We start from the raw sequence: 27,512 nt of genomic DNA, 5'->3' as shown, positions 1-27,512 counted from the left end.
AGATGGAGAGCATAAATTCAGAAATAAAGGTATTGTTAGTAACTCCTGAAGGTTTTGGCTACAAGTAGCACAGAAGGATATATAAATACTTTCTAACAATTGTGGTGATTTTTATCCCGTACGGAAAGAGCATGGGAAAAATATATGAGTACACACAGATGTCTTCTCTTTTCAACCTATCCAAGGAAATATAAAAGCTCAAACTTGAAAACGCAGCAAAGATGAGCAACTAAAATTTCAGTAAATAGTTTTATTTAGTAACTTTGCATCGTTCATGGTTAATCTTCTAGATTGCCACTTCCAACTTGATAATGGTCTTCATTTTGGTTTTGTTATAATTTGTTTATAATTTGCTCTGTCATGTCTATTTATGTCTATTTATCCTATCTTGGCAAAATGGTAGCATAGTTTCCTATTGTCCTTCTGTCCTTTTCTTCTGTTATACTGGCAGGTTCTGTCCCTTTTTCTTTTTTTTTTTTTTTTTTTTTTTTGAGACTGTCTGAACATGGGGTACATTTTTTTTTTCTAAAATTAGGAAGGGACCATCAGAGCCTTTTCAGTCAAATTGGGTAAAATCTTGGTAATTAACATAAACAAGCCTGATTGATAGTTTTCTGAAGTAGAATAAAAGATGTCCCACTTTGGAGTTTTTATTCATCTGCAAATACATTTCCTTCTCATTTAGTTTTATATATTAAATAATGGTATTTGAACATTTTAATAATTATGAAATTATCTTTTCTTCAGATATCAAAACTAGCACATTAAAAAGACATAGACAGGGGTAAAGCCGTTTAAGGTTGAGGGTGGGGGATTCAGGCTTCCAATTTCAAAAACACCTGGAAATAAAAGACAATTTAGTTGCAAAAAGAACAAAAATCTGTCAGCACTAGGTAGAGACCTGCCAAAATGAGACATTTGCACCATGGTGGATCATTTCTTGGAGGCAGGGTTGTCTTGAAGAGTATGTTTCTGTAACTTCTGCAGAGCTGATGATGCTCTCTGCCTCAGCCATGAGGCTCTGAGAGCATGGTCCCCATATCAGGGCTTTGGAGCACATTTTATATGAAGTGGTAGACTGAAGGCCCCCTTCATTCCACATAATGGATAAGCATGTCCAGCTTTGAGAAAACTGCCTTGCTGCAGGGGATCAATTGGTGTCACAGACTTGGCAGGGTGCCTGTCATTCCATTCTTCCTCCCTGCTACCACCACAGCTCAGAGAAAGAGCTACGATAGAAGCATCTCTGCATCCCCTTGCTCCCTGCTGGACCTTCAGAAAGCTGAGATAGGTGGCTGCCTGCTTCCTTGGCACTGGTACAGGGAACTGGAGGCATCAGCATACTACCCAAAAGGACATAAAGATGCCCATTCAGGCTCTCTTGCCCCTTGCACTCTTTGCTTTGACACTGTATGGTTTGTTCCTAATGGAGGTTCTGGACCCAGACCTCTTCTGTGAGCTTTTGCTATCCCAGGGAATGTCTATATGTCCAGTGATCTCAAGGCCAGAGGCTCTGTTTTGCAAACCGAAGACTGGGAGTTATCCTCATGCAAAGAAAATGACTGATTATATCTATTTCTAATTCATTGTTATCTGGTTCATATGCACAACAGTTGCTTAATTTTGGTGGTAATTTCCAGAAAATATTGTCTCTCTCTCTCTCAGCGAAATAGCCTGTCCAGATGCCCCCTTAAAAAAAAAAATCTGAATTTGGAAAAAGCTCAAAATCTCTCCAAAAGGAAAGCGCCGAGAAATAACTAGAGCTGTCAGTTAGTTCAACTGTCAGTTCTCCAAAGATTTCAGGGCTTAAAAATGTTAAAAGTGCCAGATGCTATTATCTGTTATTCATGTTACCATTATGTTCTGGTCTTTGCTGAAATCAATATAAACTTCCATCTGTACATTAATGGGGTTTCATTGCTTGCTTGCTTTCTGTAGTGTGCATGCGTGAATACACACATGCTCTGCAGAAAATAGTAGTATTTGAACTGATTGGGCTGGTTCTGATTTTCCTTTTAGTCTGGAATTCTTCAGAATTTTAATAACATTTAATTATAAATCTGTTGAAATGGGAAAGGAAATATATATATCCATATATTTGGCCTTGATTAGCTGTCATGATCATCACTTAAATGACCAAAAAGTGGGAAGCACTAAAGGTGTTTTTCCAAGGGCTTACCTCTCCATCTAAAGCTAAATCTCTGGAGAAGCACACAGCCCCAGGCATGATGCTCAATGCTCAGTCCTAAGTGTGGAGGCCAAGAAATACTTGGTCTTTAGGTCTGCTCACGTCAAATAGATGTGGTCCTTCCTGGGCCACACTCAAACGCCAAGAAAGGTGGAGTTTTAATATTTTTCTGCTTGCATTCCCATTGTGCTGTCTTCCTTTTGCAGCATCTACACATCTGATGATTTTATACTTATTGAATAACAGCAGTCTTTCACAAGCTGCAAAGACAATGCTGAATAAATCATCTGTTTAAATACCCATATATCTATATCTCATTCCTTAGAGATATACTAAGGAATATTAACCAGGAAGCAAACTGTGTTACCACTTTGGTCCTTAGGAGATTTTTTTCTTTTTCAAAGGAGCAGTTATTATGAAGTTGTTTGTAGGCCTTTTTGCATGTATGTGTGTTGGTTTAAAAAATACGACAGATACTCACAAAAAGTTAATTCAAGAAATCCACAATTAAAATTAAAAAAAAAAAATCCTCCAAAGATATAAAATGAAAATATTGCAATTCAAAACCCTTTAGTATCAGTTATGTTGGTGGCAGTGGAAATACTTATGTCAACCTTAATCTTGCCATCTTACTTTTGTTAAACATTCAGTGGAACATCATTAAATGAAGCTGTGTATATCAAATGTAATACTGTCATATTTTGTCAAGTCCTGATATGTATAATTCATAGTCAGTCCTCTCTGTGCAGCGGGTATCAAACAGTGACATGAATAGCTCACACACAGAAGTTTCTTTTTCATCAAATCTTCCATTTGAGATAAAGAACACAAGCTATAACTGAAAATAGTAGGAAACCCTGCAGCATGATCAGTTGTAGGTACTCTTGCTGGCTGCAGTTGTATCCTGAGATTCATCATGAAGTTCAGGAGCCCAGTAGAGCATCCAAGTGGTCTTTCCACCACTGTCTATACCTGGCTCCTTTCAGATGGACCCTTGACAAGAGATGGAGGAAGGTGGTGTGTGCCCAGTCTTCATACTTTGTTAAGATTCATCTGAGGTATGCACTAAGTCTTTAGAAACACAGCATTAGCCTTCAGTTCAGTAATACAAATACAGCCTATTGGAGTTGATAGGAAATGTGCACAACTAACAAGCCAGCCTTCTTCAACCTCCATTACATTAAATGGAAATAATCTTACTCAGAGTTTTTGGAGTTATTTTGACGTCTGGGCTCTTTCAGCTGGCAACAGAAGGTCACAATTTTTGGTTTATTTTTGGAGCTTTTGATTTTATGGGGTGTTACAATGGTGATAATCCCTGTAGAATCTTTCATTTGCATACATGTAAGAAAGGCAGGTCCGAACATGTGTGAAGACAAAGTCAGTAACTAAAACCCTCTTTCTGCAGATTGCAGGGGCAAAAACCACCCCCATATGCCATGTTTAATTTGATGTTCCAAGATGGTCTTTCAGGTTTCTTGAACCCTGAATAAAACTGTCATTCCTTTTTCCACTTTCAGTCTTCAGCATTTTGGTTTACTATGTATGGAGGACGTTCAACGATTTAGTATTTCTGTATGAACATTTTAGAAATACTGTTTTTTTGTTTGTTTGTTTTTTAATTTTCTATATTACTTCTTCTGTGAAATTTTCCTGTAGAAATAAAATTCTAAGAACATGAAATATATCAGCTTACTTTTATATTTTAAAGATTGATTTGATAATTGCTATGGAAGAGTTTTTAGAAAATAAGATATGCATTTTCGCTTTCTATATTTGTAGCAGATGAGATTAATCGCAAAGTAACCCCACAAATGTGGCTCCAATAATCAGTAGTAATTGATATATCAATAATATGGCACGGTTTCTATATGTATGTATAGCGTGAGATATAGTAGGCAGTAGGTAGCCAGTATCAGAAAGCAGAAGGAAGTCATATTGAGGATCCAGTCTCCAAACAGGCAAAGATGAGCTGCCAGAATTGAGGACCATATGGAAGCTTTATCAGAAGAAACACCCCCGCAGAGCTTACAAGTCCCATTAGGCATAATCTCCCTTTTCAGTCCAGATTCTCCTCAGCTCTCCACTCTGTGCTTAACAGCTCTGCAGACATCCCTGCCCCTCTGTCCTGGCACATTCATCAGCTGCACAAGCCCAGAGCATCTACAGCACCAACACTGAGAGTTCAGTAGAAACTGGAAGCTTCTCCCCTTAACCGCAGGCAGCAGCTTCTGCTCCTACATGCGGTAAACTTTGGGTGCTACCTGCCTGAGTATCAGAGTGAAGTAAGAACATGAATTCCCAGCAGGGATTTATAGAGATTTGATAAATGATGTTAAGGGTTTTGGAGATTTCTTGAATAACACAATATCCACAGAGCATACCTCAAGAAAGGAAATATTTAGCCTTCATAAAAATAGTAATAATTGAAGACGTTAATCCTCAAAACAATATAAAACGCTATTTGAAATTGTCATGGACCTTTTTGTTTCAGAAAATGAAAATGTAATATTCTTCAGGGCTCTGGATTTCCAAAATGCCTTCCCAAAGGACTTAATACCCGTAGTCTATACCATCCATCAAACAGCCTTGTAATGGTGATGATTTTAATCTGCAAATAGTAGAAATCAATAACTACCCTTACCAGCCTGCTGATAAGAAAATGTCAGTGTTTTTTTCTGAAGATTTTTATTTTAACAAGAATCTTCTCTTTGCATAAGACAAATCATTGCATTCTACAAACCTATAAAGTTTTGCATTTATATATTTTAATGTACAATAACTTTATGATTATAATTTTGTAACACAATATGGCACAATGGTACTCACTTTGTGTACAAAACTCAGTGAGGTACTTGCACAAAAAAATCAAGGATATACTTGCTGAAATCTTGTTTGGCTCCATTTATTCCAAAGCCACTTTAATCTTCCCTGTGTGTTTTGCTTTGATCTTTATCAGTGTTATGTAAATCTAAACCTGATTTTCCTTATGTACAGCTTAAAACAGCATCTACTTTCAGAAATAATTTCACAAGTATGCAGTTCAACATTTTAAATAGTCTACCTATGATTTCTTGAAATTATTAATGTATTAAACTTTCTTAATCTCTCCTCATCACTTTTGTGGCGCAAAACACTTGTTTTACAAGACATTCAAGTTACTTGTTGAAAATGTGGAAGGTCTTGTCAAGAGAAACTTTTTTTCACATTCTCATCTAATATTTCAGAAAGATCCAGTGAGTTCTCCAGAAAATATGGAAGAAAAAAAATATCCAGGAGATATCTCCATACCAAGTCCTAAACCCAAGCTCCATTCAAGAGATCTCAAAAAGGAACTCATCACGTGAGTCATAAAAAATGCCATGTTTTCCTCTGCCCTTCTAAATACTGACTATGGTGTTGCTCTAAGTGTGGGTTTGGAGTACATTTGAGCGAGCTGAGCAGGGAGACTTCCACGACTGATCACTGCAGGTAGCTCCCTGTTGTAGCTATGCAACTGGGCAGATGTGAGGTTTGGCACAGTTTTTTTAGCATGCTACAGGTAGTCTGTGCTAATATTTATGTAATTAAATAAACGTTATTTGGAAAGTCTTCATTATAGTTCTACTGCTGAGGGTTTGTGCAGAAGTGTTAGGGATGTCTCATTAAAAAAATGTCAAGTTCACAAGACAAAATGCAAGATAAAAAGGAGCTGCCCCAAGGGTTTTCCAACCTGTAGGTAATCTGTGTTTAATTCCTTCATCTGCTTCCTTCAAAGCAGAGTTAGTCATTCTGTCTTGCTGAAAATCCAGTGGACACACAAATTCACACTCCGGAAGAAAAGGTTAATGATCTCTTTTTCCAATTACAGAGACTACCTTTTTAGTCTTAAGTTCCAAAATTTTGCTATCAAAAACAGCAAAGAAATCAGGATAATTCTGTTCGATCATTTTGCACACAATGACTTGTTTCAGTGCAGAATATTTTCAGTAAAGTTGTCCCAGCCAGTTCATTACACTAGTCACTTTTTAAAATCCCAGGCTTTTCACAAAAGCCTGCTGGATTCACATCAACACCACTTTGATAACAATAGAGGGGTTTTTTTTTGGTTGGTTTTGTTTGGTTTTTTGTTTGTTTGTTTTGCCACCTGGGACTTAGCAATCATTTATACCACTTGTTTGTTTGTTTGTTCGTTTTTGACCCCCAAACAGAATACCTCTCTGTGCAACTGCATTCCATATTGCTTAGTAATGATAGTCTATAACATATCACTACAGGATCACCCATAAATAAACAAGTTGCATCCCGTCACCCTGTGTCCTGCTCCCCAGACTCAGTGGCACTGAATCAGTTAGATCTGCCTCTGTCTTTAGAAATTATATTTCCCTGGGGCAAGCTTCTGTGAAGAGTGATTCTTTCACCTCATGCAGTGCAGTCTGCCTGTTGTCTACTCAACACATTGTATCTGCACTTGTAGTTCATGACCTAAATTGCTAGAGGTTGTGTTTGTTTTGCCTCCTCTAAAACAGTTGCATACAAAAATCACTGAGAGTTTATTTGCTGAAGACTCTAATGGCTTTTCTTTTCTAATATTTATTCCTTTGTGATATTGACCTGTTTTGAGATGTCTGTAAAATACATCTCTGATCTCCTAAATAATAATTCCCCACATTTACAAAAGCAGTGATAACCTTACAGTTATTATTTTCACATGGTGAGTAGAAAGAGGTACCTTAAATATATCTGTCCAGAAAATTAAATAAAAAAGTTTTAATGCATCAGCAGAATCTATAGGCAATATAGGGATCAGACTGCATTTCTTTGATCTCACTGAACCTAGAACTCATACAGAACAATCCAGTACAGGTGGCTCCATCATGAGGAAGCTTTTAAAATGACATAAGTACCTGTGGAGAAAAATTTTCTGACACTGTTAGCTCAGTTGCAGTGAGCTATTGTATGAATACCAACTCCTTGCATGTGCTTTCTTTTTTTTTTTCTTTTTTTTCTTTTCTTTTTTTTTCTTTTTTTTCCATATTAATTCTCTTGACCAAAACTGCATCGCTCAGTTTGAAATGGGCTGTGAAAATGAGACTCATGTCTTCCTAAGGCTTTTTTACAGATTTGAAAATGTTCATAGCATTGTCAGTTCAGAATAAATAGCCAGATGAGGATCTCCTGTATTCCTTACTCAGGGAGCACTAGCTAAAAGCTTCTGTACAGCTTTTGGCTTGACCTTCTTAACCATGGGCCCAGTGAAAGAAGGCAGAGACCTTTAAAAGGTGACTCTGCAGAACTAATGTTAGAGGGCTTAAAATACTATAGAAAGGTACATTTAATTCACCTATTCTTCCCTCTCAACACACAAATTGCATTTCTTGCCATCTTTGCCCTCTTGCAGAGGCAAGATATGATAAATCAAGACCCAATGTGATAAATGAGCTCAATGCTATGACCAAAGATAGGCTAAGGAAAAACAGCAGCTCTAACATTTTCTCCAGGTCAAACATGTCAGGAAAATGTGCTCATTCTGAACTTCAGCTGACGTGCTTTTAGTTTAACACACAACCATAATACCTATTTCTCACTTACTTCAGCAAATAAAGAATAGATGTGTTTCTAAACAAGGTGCTTTATTTTAGTCAGAGGCTGAGGGATTGATTTGGGATATTATTATTCTTTAGTCTTTGTTACACACAAGGTCAGATCAAAACTTCAGCTCTAGGATTTATGAATTGCTGTCAAAAATTGGTAGCAATAGTGAAATTGTCCTTTCAAGAATACAAATCATAACTGAAAAATCTATGCAAACCATGGTGGTTTCACGTTACATAGATCAAAAAATAAGGTTCTGGCTAATTTGCATTGTGGAAATAGGATTATTTTTTTTTGTCCATATATGTTTCAAGTTGTAATTGAAAACTAGAATTGTTATGTAAGTTTTGTTAGTTTTTTTTTGTAGTGTCTTAATAGTTATGAGACGGGTAATGATGAATATGATTGCCCTAAGTACCATTATGTAAGTCATTGCAGGGTAAGCTATGTGATGTATTATACATACTCATTTCATCTTTGCATACTCATGCAATTTCTCATTGCATCTTTGCATAGCTGTCCGACTCCAGGATGTGATGGTAGTGGTCATGTAACAGGAAACTATGCCTCACACCGCAGGTAAGAAACAACAGGAAACCCAAAGCAGGAAATTAAGTTACTTTTATCTGTTGTCATTTAACATTTTTATACTAACCATGGATGAGTATTCAGAAGTAATTTGCAGAAAATTACCCATACAGTAATGTGTCTGGGTTTTTTTCCTTTTTTTTTTTTTTCCTGTTTTTGTTATATTTTGTGAAGATCTGGACTCAAGAGACTGATGGACTTAGGCAGGATGTGCTTATCACTCAAACTGTATGTCTTAGCAGAGACCTGTAGATAAGTCATTTAGTAAAGTTTTCATTTCCTTAAGTGTACAAGCACTCACTGTACAGATGCTGGTGCATGGGATTTTAAATGACGTTCCTGTAGATATCTCTGCAGGTGATTTTGAAATTCATAGATCTGCTAATACATTCTGTAGATGCCATTTATTTCCCTCAGAATAGCCTACTGTCAACCTGGGGGTTGAAACAATATTTTTCTGCCTTTTCTTTTGGGAGCAAGGTAGAAGCAGTTTCTGCCTTTTCCCAGAAACACGGGCCAGATGCTCTACCTGCCCTTTATGTAGGCAACATAAAGGAAGTATTCTGTGTAATACTGCCTCACCATGCAGCTTTACAAAGATTTTGAAACCTCTGGCCCTGACCATATATTTTCCCAGTAACTTAAGACATACAGCCTTTATGGGCTGCTCTTCCTTTGTCAACAGCAAATATTTGAGGTTCTGGTTTTTTCACATTTTAAGTCATAGATTGTCTGGAGGTTGTTGTTTTAAGAAAAAATATTCTGTTTTAGTGAAACATTCCACAATGTTTTTTCAGTGTTTCAGGGTGCCCGTTAGCTGACAAGACATTAAAATCCCTTATGGCTGCTAACTCACAGGAGCTTAAGTAAGTATGGATAATAATAAAAATGTTATTCTTGTTTATCTTTGATCAACATGTTCCCCACATTAATGCAGTTGCACATCTGAATTGCTCTGAGCAATGAAATATGAAATATTTCAGTGAAATTCATCAGTTGAAGCAGAGTTTATTTCTCCATTTGCCTTTCTTCTTTTTTGTACCCTTTCATTTTCGTTTTCATGAATTAGCTAGGACCCAGGGGAAAAAAAAATGTAGACACTGAGAGACCTCTCTCAGTGTGTTTCTGACTCAGAAATAAAGAGGAGATATCTAACATGTACTACTGATCTGGCAAATAACCCAGTCTGATCAGAGAAGTTAGACTAAATCCAAAATCCAGACCAGAATTCTTGTATATCATTTTTTGTCATTCACTACCATACACTATGAGTTTAATGTCACTGAAGCAGACATCAAGTCATATGATTTTGTGCTGGCATAATTCTCACCATGAAATGTCACTTACAAAAGGACTGTGCAGGCTCTGCTATATAGACAGATGTATAGGGACATATGAATATTTCAAAAATCTGTAGTCAAGAGAGGCACTGGCAACCAGTCATCTAGTCATTGAATTGGCTTTGTCAATAAGGACGTGGGAAAGAGGAAAGGATAATTAGAGTTCTTTCATAGCTTTCCCTCTGCAACTTGTAAATTGGATCCTGTAATAGATGGCTTGGAAAAGTCATGAATGCATGTAAAAGAGGGAGAATCCTGTGACTGTCCTTTCTGTCCTTTAGGTTCATCCCCAGTCCAGATAGAAGAAAACCTCTGACCATGGCATTATTATGGTGTTATAATGATATTTATAGTAGGACTGACTACACGTAGAATTGGAATGTATGTTTAGTCACAAGTTAGCTTCCCAGATCAAATGTAAGTGGTCTCATACTCTAGTCCAACAGCATGAATTATAAAAAGATGCTTAACTGATGGTAGCTGTGGAGATGAACCTGCTGGAGATGTGGCAAATTGGCAAAGGCCACTAACTTTATATAGGCAAATAGTTAAAGCAGTTCCCAAAGCCAGTAGAGAAACTGACACACTGGCACAATACTTTTCAGCTTTAGATCACCGAGTCTCAAAGGTATAAAATCTAGCTTTAGTATGTTTTGAAAAGAGCAGCACATGAAGCAGGGAACTGACTTGTGAAAATGCTGACAAATTTGAAATCATTTGCTGAGTCATATATATTTGTCCCTGCTTTTGTTGGCTTTCTGCCATACATAGACACTCACACAAATATTTTGAATAGTTGCTCCTCATGCAGCCCCTCCCCCCATATTCATGTGTGAATAAGGAAATTTGCATACCAATATGGTTATTTTTCCAGTAAAGCTTCTAGAGTTTTGGTCATGCCATAAGGAAAGAGGAGCAACAGCATATGACTTAAATGACAAACTGCACATTGTACGCCATGTATAATAAGTGAGTTGTGAAAGACAAAGTCAAAGTTCATGAACATTTCACAGACAGAAATATGTTGCATAACGCACTTAGCATTTAATTTCAATTAGCTAGAAAAAGAGCAAAAATCAAAATCTGTTCACAGACAATTTGCAAAAGGGAAAAGGGCTAAATAAAATTATTTTCCACAAATGTACCACTGTATTTTAGCTTCCTGCAAACATTCAGGTGAAATTTTAAACAAAACTCTTATTTTGAAAAGGGTAGTCTAAATTAAATCTAATGCCAAAAACTACAATCAATCCCACACTGGTATAGTATAGCGATATCAGTAGTTGGTTTTACTTCACAGGGATGTGAGAAAAGGGCATAAACGTTCGTAGAATCAGGCCACCAAAGTACCCTCATGTAGTTAGGCGTGAATATGAAAAAGCTGTGTATTTTTTCCAAATGTTAGTCATGTTTAATTTGCCAGAATCAAGATAGGATTTTGGCTTTAACTGTGAATCTCTAAGCCAGCAAAGATACAAGGCTTCCATGTGATCTACAGTTTGAAAATAAGGCAGATCTGTTCAAAAAGTGAACTTTTGAGTTAGATTCAAGAAATTTTATATCTGAGGATTCTCACTGCACAGTGCAATCTAAGCTGGTCAAATTAAAATATACAAATGTTGATAATGACTCATGGATTTTAAAGCTATAAGGGACAGTTGTGACTGATTATCTTGATTCACATTCTCTCATTTCACCAAAGAGCTTCTTAGAAAACCTTAAAGAAGTTTAAAAGTGTACTTTAGAAAAATATCTTATTACATTTCAGAAACTTTAGGGAATAGGTAGAGTGTCCTATCTTCAGATTATTTGTTCTAGAGGTTAAATATCAATTATTAGGAGAGATTTTACCAGTTCTTCTAGATAGGTTTCATACAACAATTTCATAGTTATACATATTCCATAAACAGCCTGGCATATTCTCTAGTCAACACCTTTATTATCCGACCTCCGTGGGTTTGTCTTAACTAAAGTTTCTATCCAACCATTTCTACAACCTTTACAGTGACTAAAAGTGTCAGAAATGCTGCTAGATCAGCAGATCAGTGTATCAATTTTATGTGAAGTTGTAGTTCATCTACCTAAAGATAGAGCAACCCTCTTGGAGGAGGGCATAAAATGATAGTACTCAGTGCATGGTTACAACAATTTATATGTGAAATCACTGTAAGATTTGTTCTTACAAAACAGACTTGATGTGTAAGAGAATCTGTAACCTACACTGACTTGAGAGCTGACATCTTTTAGCTTGAGCTCTTGAGGCTTCTGATCCTCCAAAATAAATCTGTTTTTCTTGGCTCTGCCCAGGATTCCATAACAGAGGGTGACTCCCTGAGCTAAGGCACCAGTCCAAACTCATCAGCTAGTTAAAAGCTGAAGATCCACAGTATTACTGACTGGAAGGCAATACACTGTTGGTGTATCTTGTATTGTGGAATTTCACAGTCCATACAAAAATATAACCAATATTTAGAAAGCCTGACCCAGTGGTCAAGATCATAAATCTTACTAGTGAAGGTTCTTACAAATCTGTCAGTAATCTGCCTGAAACATCATCTTTTAATTACATCAATATTGAAATTATCTCACTCTCAAATCTTTAAAGACTACTTTTAAATCTTTAAAGAATACTTTAAATACTAATCTGGTTGTGCAATCTAACCACTGTCAGGCGTGACAAACGCAGATGGGGAGATTCAAAATTAGCTCACTGTCTTGTTTAAGTCCATAACTCTCAGACTCATGATCTGAATGTGTCCAATAAAGAGCTCTTGATGAATTAAAATCCATGTCCAGTCTATGTGGACAGCTCTTCCATCTGTGATCATCTGATAAAACAAGTAGCCAAAATTAATACCCATAGTATTTGGCAGGTATTCTGGTTTTACTTATGAGCATTCATGCTCTCCAGACATCTGCCCTTGCTGCCTGCTCCACATAACGTTGTGCCCAGTCCTTGTCCCATGCTCATACAGGTCAACATTTAGTTCTACTCAGTCAAGCATATTTGGCACTCTGCAACCCACACCTCTACCTTCACTGTCAGTGTGAAGCATAGCATTCTGCCAAAGTATTTTGTTCAGAAAATGTCATCATGAAATGTTTTGACATTTAAATAAAAAAGTCTCTCCTTTATTCAGTTGAAATTATTTGCTGAATTCCACTTGAATCAGTGAATAAATTTGGTCTTGTCCAAAAGAAATCATATTTTTGACAAATTTATCATTTACAGAGAAACATTTTTACATATTCTGTTAAGAGATACACCTGCATACTCAGATGTGACATTACAATTATATTTGTAGGTGTTTTCCATGGCAGCCTACCAACAACCTGATTAAATCACTCATCTCCTCATCTCAGGACAGATTCAGTAACAACTGAGACCCTTATGAGAGTATTGAACAGTGCAAGCTTCCTTAATGTTTGTTTGGCACTACTCTTTCTGTTATTCTGATACTCTGTAAAAATCATAGAATTCAAAAGGCCCTTAGGGATAGTTAACATAAGAATGTAGTGCTGTACAACACAGAAATGTACAAATGGCTGGCACAATTTCTAAAGGTAAATATTTTGCTTATGCTGCTTTGTGTGTTGAGGCATGTTTCTCTTCTAAAACATGCACACACAAACAAAAATTCAATACCCTCAAATGAAAAAAAAAAAAAAAAAAACCACCACAACACTCAACACTCTCTGAAAGATTACTTTTTCAGAGATTTCATTACTTTACTCTCTGAAAGATCACTTTCAGAGATGGAAGGTCCTGCTCCAAAACCCACAGAAGTCAATCTACTGACTCCAGTGGGCTTTTGGAGCACACTTTTCATGCACTGCTAGCGAGTGCAGAGCCTACCCTCCCAGACCACCAGCAATGACATATTAACAGGCAGGTTTGTTTCTTTACATTGTATGGACATTTTAGTATTAAACATTCATACTTGAAAAGGCTTTTGCATGTTGCACACATACACAAAAAACCCTTAAAGATGGGACATAAGCATAATCTGATTGCCAAACTGAATACCCAATTGAATCTGGTGTTAGACAGATATAGTCCTGTGGTATGGTTACAGTGCTAGAATACAGAAACTACTAAATTCATATTCTGGCTATTGCACCAACTCTATTGATGTCCAAAAAAGTAAAACAGCTTCTCTGCTTCCTTTTTCCCTGCTGTAAATACTGGCAAAGGGCTTATTTATATCTGTATCTGTAAATATCAGACGGATAACAAACAAACACGTAACAGTAAATTTACAAATGGATCTATATCAATCTGCATTTTTTTTTTTGTAATGTCGACCCTGTAGAAGGAATAATGTTTGGTGAAAACAGTGCTATGAAGTATTTAAATCTACATATTGTATGAAATATGTCAGTTTTCTTATCAAAATTCTGTTATAAAAGAAAAAAATGAAAGCAATTTGATCATTTAGAGAAAAAAATCATCAAGAACTAGTTTTAATTATTCAACAAAAGCTGTGTTGTTCTTTCTCCCACCCTAGACAAAATGCACCAGGTACACATTGTTTACTGTTATCTTTGAAGTCATGTTTTGTAAGCTCCCTGTATTATTTTATAGGTGCCCTACACCTGGTTGTGATGGCTCTGGCCATGTGACTGGGAACTATGCATCGCACAGAAGGTAGGAACTGTCCCATGATTTAGGACTGCAACACTTGGGGTTCTTGCCAAGCAGCATCACGAGAAGTAGCTTTTGTTCTGTGTGTTTCTTTCAGCTTATCTGGTTGTCCCCGTGCCAGGAAAGGTGGTATCAAAGTGACTCCTACCAAGGAAGAAAAAGAAGACCCTGAGCTAAAGTGAGTACAAAAACACAGGTCTAATAGCTGTGAAAGGGGAAAAAAACAGTAAGAGTTCAGGAGTTGATGCATCATAGGAAATGACCTACTTAATCTGAGCTAGCTGAGAATATGCCCCAGAGCTGGAGCCAAACCAAATGTTTCTGCTTCTAGTGAAGCTGACGGAGTCCATCAACTTGGAGCTTGAGCAGTGAGAAAGGATTGCTGTATTTGCTTGCATTGTTTCTATTGTTTTAAACAGTTAAATTTTCACTAAAAGCAAAAACTGAAAACTCAGTAGAAATTCACTGCATGACTTACTTGAGTGCAGATTCCATTAAAAACAGTAAGTGATAACTGACAGAATACAGATGTGAAGATTTAGTTGCACTCAATATTGTACTTAAGGCTTGCTAATGATAGGAGAGAAAGCATAACACTGACAGAGCAGCACAAAAATAAATAAATAGATAGATAGCTCTGGTGAGGCCACACCTTGAGTACCGTGTTCAGTTTTGGGCCCCTCGGTATAAGAAGGACATTGAGGTCCTGGAACGTGTCCAGAGAAGGGCTATGAAGCTGGTGAAGGGCCTGGAGCACAAGTCCTATGAGGAGCATCTGAGGGAACTGGGGTTGTTTAGTCTGGAGAAGAGGAGGCTCAGGGGAGACCTTACTGCTCTCTACAACTACCTGAAAGGAAGGTGTGGGGAGCTGGGGGTCAGCCTCTCCTCACAGGTAACTAGTGATAGGACTAGAGGGAATGGCCTCAAGTTGTGCCAGGGGAGGTTTAGGTTGGAAATTAGGAGACATTTCTCCTCAGAAAGAGCAGTCAGGCATTGGAACGGGTTGCCCAGGGAGGTGGTGGGGTCACCATCCCTGGGGGTGTTCAGGGAAAGGTTGGACTTGGTGCTTAGGGACATGGTTTAGTGGGTGACATTGGTGGTAGGGTGATGGTTGGACCAGATGATCTTGGAGGTCTTTTCCAACTTTAATGATTCTATGATAGATAGATGGATGGACTGATAGATAGATAAGTAGACAGATGAATAAAACTAACTTACTTTGCAAGTATTTGCATGAGACAGTACAAGTTTTCCAGATACAGAAACTTACCCTCCGCTTCATTCTAGAAACATAGATAGAGAGAATGGTGACTTGTAGATTGTGATTTATTGCCTGTGATAGAATTTCAAATTTCTTTTCTGGTAAAACAATATCTAAATGAATTTTTTAGTTTCTTAGGCAGTCCAACTATATTTTAAATTGCCTAATCTTAAAATCAGCTGAACCCCCATAACATCTTGACATGAATTGGATGCTCAGGTATAGTGAGTCCCAGGAGACCGAGTCTTAAAAAATTAATGCAAAGTGGCATAGGCAGATGGACGTATTTCCTCAGACTTTCTTGAGACCGTCTTTACCTGCTGTCTCTAGTGAAAACATGGGTTCTTTTGCTGTGTTTCTATAGATGTCCAGTGATAGGCTGTGATGGCCAAGGTCACATATCAGGTAAATACACTTCTCATCGCACTGCTTCTGGTTGTCCTTTGGCTGCCAAGAGACAGAAGGAGAGTCCTGTCAATGGGTCTTCACTATCCTGGAAACTGAACAAACAAGAGCTGCCACACTGTCCTTTGCCAGGCTGCAACGGGCTGGGTCATGTTAATAATGTTTTTGTCACCCACAGAAGGTATAACTTTGTGTTTTCTCTTTTCATTTTCCTTAACATTCCACTGTTAAAATGGCAACAAATGAGGTTACAGTCTGAATAAATTGTGCTGAAGTCATTTAAGTAACGAGACAGTTTACATTGCATCTGATATTGGTCAGAATAAGTTTGAGAGAGCTGGGATAAACTTTTAACTCTTATTTTATGTTCCCATTACAATGTGACTTTCCAAGGTCTTTTCTTCAGATTACCACAGTTTCTATATTATTTAAAATTTAATAGAGTTCTTCCCTAGGCAAATATAGAGTTGTATCTGTATATCTTTTATAGAAAATGCAAATATCATTGAAATGTCAACAGAAAAGATTTAGCAAGAGGAATAGCTGCATTCATTTCATCTTTCTACCAGTGGAAAAGCTGTTTTCATAAACTTCGTATTTAAATAGCTAGAACCACACACACACAAAATGTGTAGAACTCTTATGGGTTACATGAGTTTGCAGTTACATCAATTTTACAAAAAAAAAAAACAAAAAAATATTCTTACAAAGTAGGAAACACATATACCAGTAACAATAAACACCGGGGTTTTATGTATCATTGTGAAAACATGAAAATTATTTGAACATGATGAATTAATATTACTCAAAGTATATGGATACAGAATCAGATTTATTACCTGGTAAATTTTGGTCTTCCACGTATAATGGGAATTAAATCTCTATTCTATGCCTCCTTTGTTTTTTTCTAACATTCTGAATCAACTTTCCAATACAAGAATGTCTAAGACAACTTGAACAAATTCAATTAGAGTAAGCGCAGTACGATTCAACAGAACTCCATGTTAGAAATTCACAGCCTTTGAAATCTGGTATTTAAAGGCCCCCCATCAAGCTCCATTGCTCTTACTCTTTCTTTCCTTTCAACCCTTCATTTATTTTGATGAGCCACTCCTGTTTCTTTATTTTTTTTTATTTTTTTTTTTTCCTTCTCAGCTACATGTCTGGAAGTCCCAGTGTAGCTCTGCCCCAGCCCACTCCCAGTTCAGGACTAGACTTGTTTTTTACTTATTTGGCTGCAAACTCCACAGCAATACACAGTTACACAGAGCTCTTAGTTCAGCTGCTGAGACAATGTCCTCCAGTTTGGGTGACCTGTTGGCAGGCCTGTCTGCTACAAGGTACTGTGGCTTTGCTGAATCTATCAGCAGTAGAGTCAGATTGCCTGCTCTGACCCCACCTCTCTGTATGAGGTGTTTGCTACTGGAAGGCTCCCAGTCCTCAAATACAGCTACCCAGGAGGAAACACACACCATAAGTCGCTAGGTGAAATTTTAAGCAGCCTGCATGTGAACCTTAGCTTTTAATGCTATCGCCTTATCTATATAGAGGATGTAGTGGAATCAGCCCATCCAGGGAATGCTGAGGGATAAATTAATTAAAGAGTTTTGAACTGCTCATATGTGAAGTTACAGAGACCTCTCTGTAATGGAGAGGAAACCTCCAAAGCAGTGGGTTTGTCCAGTGTTATCCTAACTTTATGAGCTATATCCTATGGTAAAGTGTTTTCATTATGACACTGCTGTAAGTTGGAGCTAATTAGTTTATGCTAAGCAATATGATAGCTTCAAGCCAATAACATAAAAAGTATGTCAGCTGGTTGCAACTCACACTTACAGGTGATTTCTGTCCTACTTAAGGCTGGATCACACTCAAGATCACAGCATTATTATAGTTTCATGATATTATATCCTTTCCTAGCACACTTGAGATCCAACAAGTCACACATGGCTTTGAGACCTTCTTCCAGTTAGTTATCAGCTCTGGGCAGAGAAACTAAACAGTATTCCAGAACTGGAGAACTAGCATGTTTCCCTGTATGGCTTTTAACTAAGCTGGCAGGAAGCTAACTTAAACCTTCAACGGTTTTTACTTTTTTATTTACTTATTTATTTTCTGTGCAGAAAAAAAATATGTCTGTTAGGAAATTTTGTTTCACACACACACAAAAATAATAATTAAATAAAAAAAAAATCCTGCTAGGACAAATTTTTCCTTCACTTCTTACTTGGTTACATCTGAATACAAATTCCAAATCCTTGAGCCAATTCTTCAGCTTATAGGTATTTCCTCTTTATTATTTATAAAGATAGTATTAAGACAGTGCAATTCATCTTAGCCCTTTAGTGGGCTATAAAAATTGCCTCAGATAATTACCATCTGATGAAATTGCAAGTATTGAAATAGCAAAATGTAATTAAATGTGATCAGTGGTTAAAAAGCAAACTGACTATATAATAGAACAATTCAAAAAAGCTATTACAGTCTATAGGGTATACCAGAGTTATTCTTGTATCGATCATTATTATGTATCAACAAAATGATGCAATAGTTGTGCACCATGGAAATCATCTCATTAACTAACTGTTTTTAAGAATGGTAAACTTGCCATTTTAAACAACCTTACTGCCCCTCTCCTCTGAGCAACAACCCCTCAGTAAAAACAATAGTTTTTATTTGTTTATAAGTGGTGGAACTTCAAGAATTCTATAAACGCTTCTTCATGCAACTAGATAATAGCTCCCAATGTTATTTTGATTATTCTGAAAGTGTTGTTTACTTATAGGTTGAGATTTCTGTGCCAATTTTCAAGCTGGAATATACAGTTAAATAGCTCTTTATGAGTTATGTCATTTCCTGAAGCTATGCTATAATGGCAATAGTGATGTGACCTTAGGTACAGAGGTCTGTCCAAGTGCATGATAATATTGCCTGAAAGGATTGTTGCCATTTTCAAGTGGGTGCTAATGTTTTTTTTTTCCTATCTGTTTCAGCCTGTCTGGTTGTCCTCTGAATGCACAAGCCATAAAAAAGGGCAAAATTTCAGAAGAATTAATGACTATCAAGCTTAAAGCAAGTGGTGGTAAGGAGATTTGTAAAAGATGATGACATTTATTTAGATAGAAGGGCCCTGACTCCCATTTATACTTATGCCCCTTTATGCCATTCTATCATTAATTCTCACTCCTTTCAGTTGTCTCTAGCAATAACTAAACTTGAATTAAAAAAAAATCTTTGCATGAGAGAAAAAATTCTTCTCATTTACCTCATGATAACTCAACATTTGGCATATGCTCCCATTTTATCTCAGAACATTTTTTGTTGTTGTTTGGAGATGATTTTAATATTGCAATTAGTAATAAATAATTAGATGCAAATCAGGCAAACTAGCTGACATTAGATAACTAATGACTAAAATAGAAGAGAGAAAAATTGCATGTGGAAATTGACTTCTCCTCCTAACTTGAATACAACATGGTTTAGTTTCTGTGCAGTGTTTTGACAGTTTTGCTAACCTGTGTAGTAAAAGTAAAGGAACAACTACCAAATAGTAAAGGAACAACTACCAAATAGGTATAGAGGGAAATATATGGGAATCTGCTTTATTATACTATGTTCCTTAAAAAGCTGAGAGACAGGATTAAGAGAACTTTGTCTTTATGCCTCCAAATGCTGAACGAAACAGCTGTGTTACACTGGGCAAGAGTTTGCTTCCATGTGCCCCATCTCTGTCCACGTTATCTCTGGGGCAGGGACTGCTACTGACAGATTTCCAAGGTTGACTTTCTAGCAGACTCAGTTTGGGGCTGTAGGTTTTAAAGCAGAAACAACAACTACTGTACTTTCTGAAGGCCGAGTTTGTCTCAGTGTGACGGTAAGCAAAAAGAGGGACACGCATTGCCAGCAGCCATAGCTGCACAGTATTGTGCAGGACAGGGCTTTCACTGAAGACCTGAAGATTATGTTTTCTCTACCTAAATTGTGGGGATGTAAAAGTCCTCCTTTTTATTTTTTTTTCTGTAACGTGTTTTAGCTTCCTGATAGTTTCCCTTTTGCCATCATTTAGATTTCACTATTTATCACACATACTTAGGACTGTGCTTCTGGAAATTAATCCAAATAGAGATTTTCCCCCACAGAACTTCTTGCAAGATCAGAAACAGGTACAGATAAGCTTCCTGAAGTCAGCAATTATACTATTGGAGATGTTCTCCCTGTAAAGGAAGGCTTGCTGTTCTATTTTGTTTAAAACTAAACCAAAATTGTTAATACTCCCTCATGTTTCATTATATATGTTCTTCTTCCCAGCATTTCCAGAAGTTTTTCCTTTCTCTATCCTCCAGTTTGTGGTTGCATGTTGTGCTGGAAAGAAAAAAAAAAAAAAAAGAGAGAGAGAGAAACGAGAAACACAAAATCTCAGAAAGCATTAATTATGCCTTACATGTTTCAGTTCACACAGATCCTTTAAAGCTAGGAGAAAAAAAAAAAAAAAACAGTAAAAGCAAAGTCAGAGACAATTTAAGGATCAATCATTTGATCAAAAGCCTGTTATCTTCCTCTTATTCAGTAACAGCATAGCTTGTTACTCATGTATCCATTTTTATGTGAACACTTCAAATCTGATATTGGTATTTTCAACTATTTCCAGGTATTGAGAGTGATGAAGAAATCAGACACTTGGACGAGGAAATAAAGGAACTGAATGAATCCAATCTTAAAATTGAAGCTGACATGATGAAACTTCAAACCCAGGTATGACATCAAAGCCAAAGTTTTAACTGTTTATTATGCTATGTTTAAAGACAATAAGTAGATGAAATAGAAATATGTAAATGATATGTTTAAATGCAGTTATTCTTGTGTGGGCTCTTCCCATCACTTTGTAGCATTTAAAATTACCAAAACCCTACACACCTTCTTTGTCAAGCTTTTTTGTTTGTTTGTTTTCTGTAAATAAGCAGCAAATTCCTGCTTATCATCATGAAGATCTGGTGAGTGATAGGCTAATGGCAATTCAGAGCTAATCTCGGTGAGCAGAAAAAAAACATATTTATCAAACAAAACATTCATTTTCCTTTGTTGACCAAACCTTTGTTGAGCAAACCACAAAGTCCCATGACTGCTGTGAAGAACCCGGGTTAGGGAGGGCATCACCTCTTACAAGCATGCTCTGACTCTTTCTGAGAGTTCATTTTGTACCTAAGAAAATCTAGTTCAGTGTACTCACCGTTAGTTATTCAAATAGTTTGGATTTTGCCTCCAGGCAACACCTGGTAAAGAACGGATGCCTTTTGCTAACAGATTTTTGCTAGCAGATTAGTCTGAGGGGGAGCTATGGAAAAGAGTCATTCAGTCATTCTTTTGTAAACTGACTAAACTGATTAAATTGCCTCCACGTGCTGGTTGTGGTTCTGTGGAGTGAGCAGGGTATGTTCCCCCACACGGAGATTCCTGAATGCACCTGGGGAGTCACCTAGGCAAACCAGGTCAAAGCATGAGCAAAAACTTGCTCAATATTTTAGTGACAATACAAATTGGAGAAAAAAAGTTCTTAAATAAGAACAGGTCTGGAAACTGCATGTAAGTCTAAACTGATCCAAAACAGAGTGCAGCCACACCTCTCCGTATTTGCGCCTTCCTGGCACGTATGCAGTGCTGATTCGTGCTGTTTTTGTAACAGCCACAGCGTATATAGTCTAAATACGGGTGGAGTTTATGCCACCTGTGCTGAATCTAAATGATCCGGCTTCACACTGCAAAAGTTGCAGAGAGATCTGTTCCAAAGTGAACTGCAGTGAGGTTTTTTTTTTGTTTTTTTTTTGTTTTTTTTTTTTCCCAGTATCTCTGGACACTTTTTTTTGGCTCTCCTTGGTGATCACTTTGCTGTTTGCACAGAGATGGCCTAATTTATTTCACCAGATTTCTCTCCCCCTGAATTGCTCCCTGGTGAAGACCGTCTGACCAGCAAAGCGTGACCTACAGCTGAAACAACGTGTTCCCTGTATGGCTTTGCTCTATCTCCTTTTAGACTCGCCTGGACAGGAGTTAGGCTGCCTCAAGCATGCTCCAGACAAGAGGCCTCAGTCAAGCACGCTCCAGAGAAGAGGCCTCAGTGGGGTGCGGGCAGGCAAAACAGGGTTCCTCCCCTGGGGACAGTCCCGGTGCATGTCAAAGACTAACTTGGCCACAGCGAGAAAGAGATTTAGGCAGGACAGAGAGATGGAATCCTAACAAGGAGAGGGTGGGCATAACACCTGTGGACCTGGCTCTATCACTCCCTGCTTTGCAGGGCCAGGGGCTGCCACCACAGGGGAGCTGGGCAGCAGAGCCTATTATTCCCCTGCATTGTTGACTTCAGTTTTTCAGCACTGCTTTTGACATAAAACCCTTCAGGGCTCAGTGTATGTCCACCACATTCATGCTAAAAGGAAACCATTTTGCTACCTCAGGTGCTTTTTCCCGCTGTTTCTAAAAAGCCTGTGTTTCCATTCTGTTGGTTGGAGATCATGATCATCTTTGCAATTGTGTGCTTGACCCCTCAATTTCCTTCCCACTCTATTTTTCTCCTATTGTTTTCAGCCCTGTCACTAATCCCAGGCAGCTCACAGCTCTGCCCTCCACCCAGGAGCGGGACAAAAAAGTAGCACAGCAGCTGATAGCGTTGTCATTGCCATTGTGGTCGATCAGCAGGGATGCTGTAAGAGCAGGACAGCAATGCAAACATCAGGATCCTTTTTCCTTCCTTCCACCACCCCTGAGGCCACACTCTCTATCCCAGCTCAGCATGGACCCCTCCTCCCCCGAGCTCATTTCCCTGCTCTTCTGGCCATGGGGCTCTCCCTGGTGCCTTGCCGACGCAGTGATTCTGTCTGAACCTGCAGCAAGGTCCATCGGTTCACAGCAAACAACCTCTGCCTTGCTGTGACTATTCTGTGGAGTGCAGAATTTTGTGGACTATTCTGTGGAGTCCATCCTTAAAAAAGTGCCTGAATTTCAACTCCACAGTGGCCCCTCTCATAACAAAGTGATGGCCAGTTGGGGTTCAAACTGCAGTTACAGCACTGCCAGGAGTCTGTGTGACTGTGTGCCTGTATTTTGTAGATCACATCTATGGAGAGCAATTTGAAAACGATAGAAGAAGAGAACAAACTCATAGAGCAGAACAATGAGAGCCTGTTGAAGGAGCTAGCTGGCTTAAGCCAAGCCCTCATCTCCAGCCTCGCTGACATTCAACTTCCACAGATGGTAAGACCACAGCCAGCAGCTTCACACCTACTTTGAGACTGTTTTGCCAGCACCTGAAGCAGCTGAGCAAGCTCAGGGACCAGCAGGAGCGCGGTAGCTGCATTAGCAGAGGTCACCTTAGCCTAGTTTACTCTGAAGAGACACTGGATTGTGCATTCTGCTTGCTAAGGGACTCAGTTGCTTCCAAAAGACTGAGCCAACGTTGGTGTCTCTGCCCTGTACTGCAAGACACTTTTCCCCCATCCCTCCCTATCTCAATGTTTACCCTGCACAAGGTGTGCAAATTTCACACCAAGAATCTGTATTTACTGTTAGCTCCTAGATCAGAATTTTAACCTGTTTCATCCAGCTCAGTGCTGTGATTCTTCTGGAGTCAGCAAAGCCCCTCAAAAACTCCACATCCTGTATGTCTTGCAAACACAGACCTAATCCACAAAAGGTACTTTAGTCTACAGAATTACAGCCCCCTTTCTCAATCTCAAGAGGAGTTCTGGGAAATTAGGTGAGGACAGGTTTGTGGACGTCAGCCGTAATCCCAGAGCCTCAATAGGAAAGGCCTCAATAGAAAAGCAAGGAACACTGAAGGTAATATCTCCAAGACCTTTTCTTGCAATGAGTGTGCGTGGTTGCACACAAAACTCCCTTCATTTCTACAACCCCTCCATTAGTTTGGATGGCCATCGGGTTTATGACTTCTCCCCAGTTGCCATAACACTGCTTTTCCTTGCTTTGGGGTTGGGTGTTTGCTTGTGGTCGGTTTTTTTTTGTGTGTTTTTTTTTTTTTTTTGTGCGTGTGTGTGTGTGTTTTTTTGTTTGTTTTGTTTTGGCCTTAATTTTATCTCCTACAATTATAATATGTTTTGTCTTCATTTAGGGGCCAATCAGTGAGCAGAATTTCGAAGCATATGTAAATACACTCACAGACATGTACAGCAATCTGGAACGGGACTATTCCCCTGAATGCAAAGCTCTGCTGGAAAGTATCAAACAGGCAGTGAAGGGCATCCATGTGTAGGATGTGAAAGCTGCTGGGCAACAGAAATTACTTAACAGCAGTAAACTCCAGATGGATCTGTTAGGAGTTCATGTACTGCTAAGGGGTGTAGGTTGCCATGCTGCATTTACAATTGCAACATTGCACTAATTTTTTCCCAGCTGACATAAAAAAAAAAAAAAAAGAATAAAACCACAACAGACTATTTGTATTAACAGCAATGCACTCTGTTAGTATATTGTATTTATTTCAGTACAATTCCTTTTTTTCTTCTTTTGCACTCAGTTTTTGTAAAGTGAATGTAAAAAGTGTGTGCGACTATTTTTTATATTTTTTATTTATTTCTAATCAAAGAGTTGTTTTTTTTTTATCTTTTAACAGCATTTTTGCGGCCTGCCATATTTTTACAAATGTGTTTATTAATTTATTTTCCAATGGGATTTTAAATAGACTGAAAGTTATACTGTAAATTAAATAACTTGCTGGGTTTGTACAGGAAGAAAAAAACCTATGAAAGTAACAAATGACTGAACTGTGGTTCTAGTTTTATTTTCCTCACATCCTGCTTTTTTATAATGGCTTTGTATCAGAAATGGGTTTGCAGTAACATGAGATGTGAAGATGCACGGAATGAGAAGATAAATGGTGCCCACTAGTGGGGAACTTGGGCTCTTTAAAAGCACAGTATGCTGGAAAACAGTGTGTTAAAGAATACGTTAGCAATAATGAAATATAGCAATCAGCAAAGCACTTGACTTGGCTGTGTGATTTAGCCTATGCGAATGATTATTTAAAATGTTTCAAGAGAACTTCAGATTTATTTTACCACTGCAGTTTTTTTCAGAGTCAGCTCATGGAGGGAAATGACAATTATCTCTAAACAAGAACGATAATTTGATAGGACTGGTACTCTTTTAGTATGATACGTTGAGGTTTTAAGCAAGCGACCAGTATTGCTATGGATTTGGAACTGAAAAATGCAAACACATCCCAAGCTGAAGATTTTGTACATAACAAGTCAAACACATCTCCCCCTGAAATGGCATTCAATACTGGTTTGAACTTACGGCACCGGAGAAGGCAGCAGTCTGGAGAGGAATGTTACTCCAGCACAGTTGTGGTTGCCCTTCTCATTGAACGAACTGTAGCAACACGCTGATTGGTTTCTCCCATCCTTATTCACCGAGACTAGTCTGACACTGCATTGGTTACCAGTCTTTCAGTAGGGTACCAGGTGCTCCAGGGCGTGCAGGCACAGGGGATGGGGCCACACACCTGTGCAGAGGTGCCTGTGCGTGCCCCCCTCTCCAGTTAGCCTGGGCACGGAGTTTCTGAATCCGTCAGAATTTAGCAGTTGCTATAACCGAGGCAATGTCTATTTCAGGGATTGTAAGTAATTAAGCATTGTTTCAGAAGTTTTTTTTATATTTATTTTTTTTAAGAAAAAGGTATAAACAACCAGCTAAACTGCCTTTTTTGTATGCACACACACCTCATGTGCATATGTGCCTCAGTGTAAATGTATACATGGATCTAGCATGTGTTTAATTTTTCCGTGCTATAATGAAAGTGTTTATTTTTATTAGCCTCATTTATATTTAGATTGAATGTGATGGCATTCACAGGCTTGACATATACAATTATATTATTACTGTTCCTGCACAAAAGTACTATTCAAAAGTGATTCAACTCTCATGCACTGTGGTCACTGTTCTGCATTAGGTGGGGCTTGCTTTTTGTTTGAGGGTTGATTCAACTCTCCAATACTAGTTTAGACAGGGAAAAATGTATGTTCTTAGAAGCTGTGTTTATTTTTAAATCGATTTTTCAAAAGCTACCATACGTGCTGTCTAATATAAATAGGAGGACACCAAACAAAAAATTTGCTATTAAAGTTATTGTACTTGCTAAAAAAACAAAAAGCAAACATTTGTTATACTTGTTAAATGCATACAAAATGAGTTCACTCATTACAAAGACTAAAATTTAATTTACTAAATATTTTAACAAATTTGTTATATATTTTATTTAAGTAAAAAAAATCTTACTGACCTATGTATTTATTATTATGATTTACTCTGGCTTCAGGTTAATTTATCTGTGTTTGGTTGTTTGCTCAGGATGTTCTGTGAGGTATGTTTGTATTTATTTGCCTCCCTTGTACTTGCTGTGTTTTGTAATGTGCACTGATCTCTTTTTTTTTTCCTTTTTTTTTTTTTTGTGTTTAAATGCATTGATGAGCTATACTGTAAATTAGACCTTTTGTAAAGAGCACTGATGTATGCATTTTTTAATTTGGAGTAGTTTGTATACTGTTTCTTCATACAATTAATATTTCTTACATCAAAGCAACAAAATTGTGTTCTGTGCTGTACATTTGGTGTATGGTAGGAAATAAAATTGATAATGAAATATTTCAGCAAGTTTGTTGGGTTTTTTAGCCTCTAGATGCCGACTTGTATTACATTCTTAACTGCACCTGGCACTATACAATGTGTCAGATGTTTTACTTGCTTTGTGTACAAAACGTGTCATCCCTGTAAGTAAATTTCTGGTATAAATAATTTAATTAGTGTTTTGCTTTGTCAATTTGAAATAAGGAGAAAAATGGAACTGCTTAAGAGGTCCTTTTCACTTCTGAAAGGAAAAAAAAACGTAAAAAATCACTGCATTATTTAATGCATTGTTTTCTTGGCAGTTGTAAGCTTCATTTATACTGATAAAGTACGGGATTTGTGCTGACCTTTAACAGCTGCTAAATGATGTTTAAACATAAAAGCCATTGTAAAGTTTCCAGCAGTTCGGAACCACCCACTGTTCCAGTGCAATTTTCTGCTGAGATTTGCTGTGCTTAGACGTTGCACAAATAAAAATCTGCTCCTTTTAGAAAGATAATATTTCCAGTATCTAATGGACTTTTTTTTTCTTTTTTTTTTTTTTTCACTGCTAGTTGTAGCAAAAACAAGACATTTTTGTTTAGGATGCATGGTAATAGCTATAGGATAATTTCTTGTCTCAAATTCCAACTTCCTATGAAGAATATTTTTCTTTAGAAAACAAGGTAAATTTAAAGCTCATAAAGTAGCTGATAATTATATTTTTGAGTAGACATAGCTAGATAAGCCAAAATGAACTATGACACTAGAAAAATTGACACATCCTGCATTCAGATAGAGCAGATCAAGAAAAATTGTTCTATATCTATGACCATAAAAATGGGGAAAGGGAGTACTAACTGCAGTAAAAATATATATGTCCCATTGATTGAATTA

At 37.6% G+C, this 27,512-nt stretch overlaps 1 protein-coding gene and 1 long non-coding RNA gene across 6 annotated transcripts in view; one reads left to right on the top strand and one right to left on the bottom strand.

The window, feature by feature from the left end:
* Positions 1-26,639, top strand: part of ST18 (ST18 C2H2C-type zinc finger transcription factor) — a 172,948-nt gene extending 146,309 nt beyond the window's left edge. For 4 of the 5 annotated variants that reach the window (XM_040550416.1, XM_040550413.1, XM_040550414.1 and 1 more), the window contains 10 exons: positions 5,416-5,531; positions 8,279-8,341; positions 9,148-9,216; positions 14,276-14,338; positions 14,433-14,513; positions 15,961-16,182; positions 18,995-19,083; positions 20,650-20,753; positions 23,103-23,246; positions 24,121-26,639. In XM_040550416.1, the coding sequence (XP_040406350.1) occupies positions 5,416-5,531; positions 8,279-8,341; positions 9,148-9,216; positions 14,276-14,338; positions 14,433-14,513; positions 15,961-16,182; positions 18,995-19,083; positions 20,650-20,753; positions 23,103-23,246; positions 24,121-24,261 (1,092 nt within the window). In that variant the 3' untranslated portion in view covers positions 24,262-26,639. Of the gene's footprint in view, positions 1-5,415; positions 5,532-8,278; positions 8,342-9,147; positions 9,217-14,275; positions 14,339-14,432; positions 14,514-15,960; positions 16,183-16,840; positions 16,992-18,994; positions 19,084-20,649; positions 20,754-23,102; positions 23,247-24,120 lie in introns of those variants that run through there. The other variant, XM_040550417.1, reaches the window with a different exon arrangement.
* LOC121066679 lies at positions 15,653-21,316 on the bottom strand. Its single transcript, XR_005817914.1, has 3 exons — positions 21,229-21,316; positions 20,443-20,471; positions 15,653-16,096 (listed from the first exon to the last, which is right to left on the bottom strand). It is a non-coding gene; the product is annotated as an uncharacterized LOC121066679 (long non-coding RNA).
* Positions 26,640-27,512: the final 873 nt, after the last annotated feature.

The sequence above is a fragment of the Cygnus olor genome, chromosome 2 (assembly GCF_009769625.2).
Source record: "Cygnus olor isolate bCygOlo1 chromosome 2, bCygOlo1.pri.v2, whole genome shotgun sequence".
Lineage (NCBI taxonomy): Eukaryota > Metazoa > Chordata > Aves > Anseriformes > Anatidae > Cygnus > Cygnus olor.
This window is presented reverse-complemented; position numbering and strand designations above follow the sequence as displayed.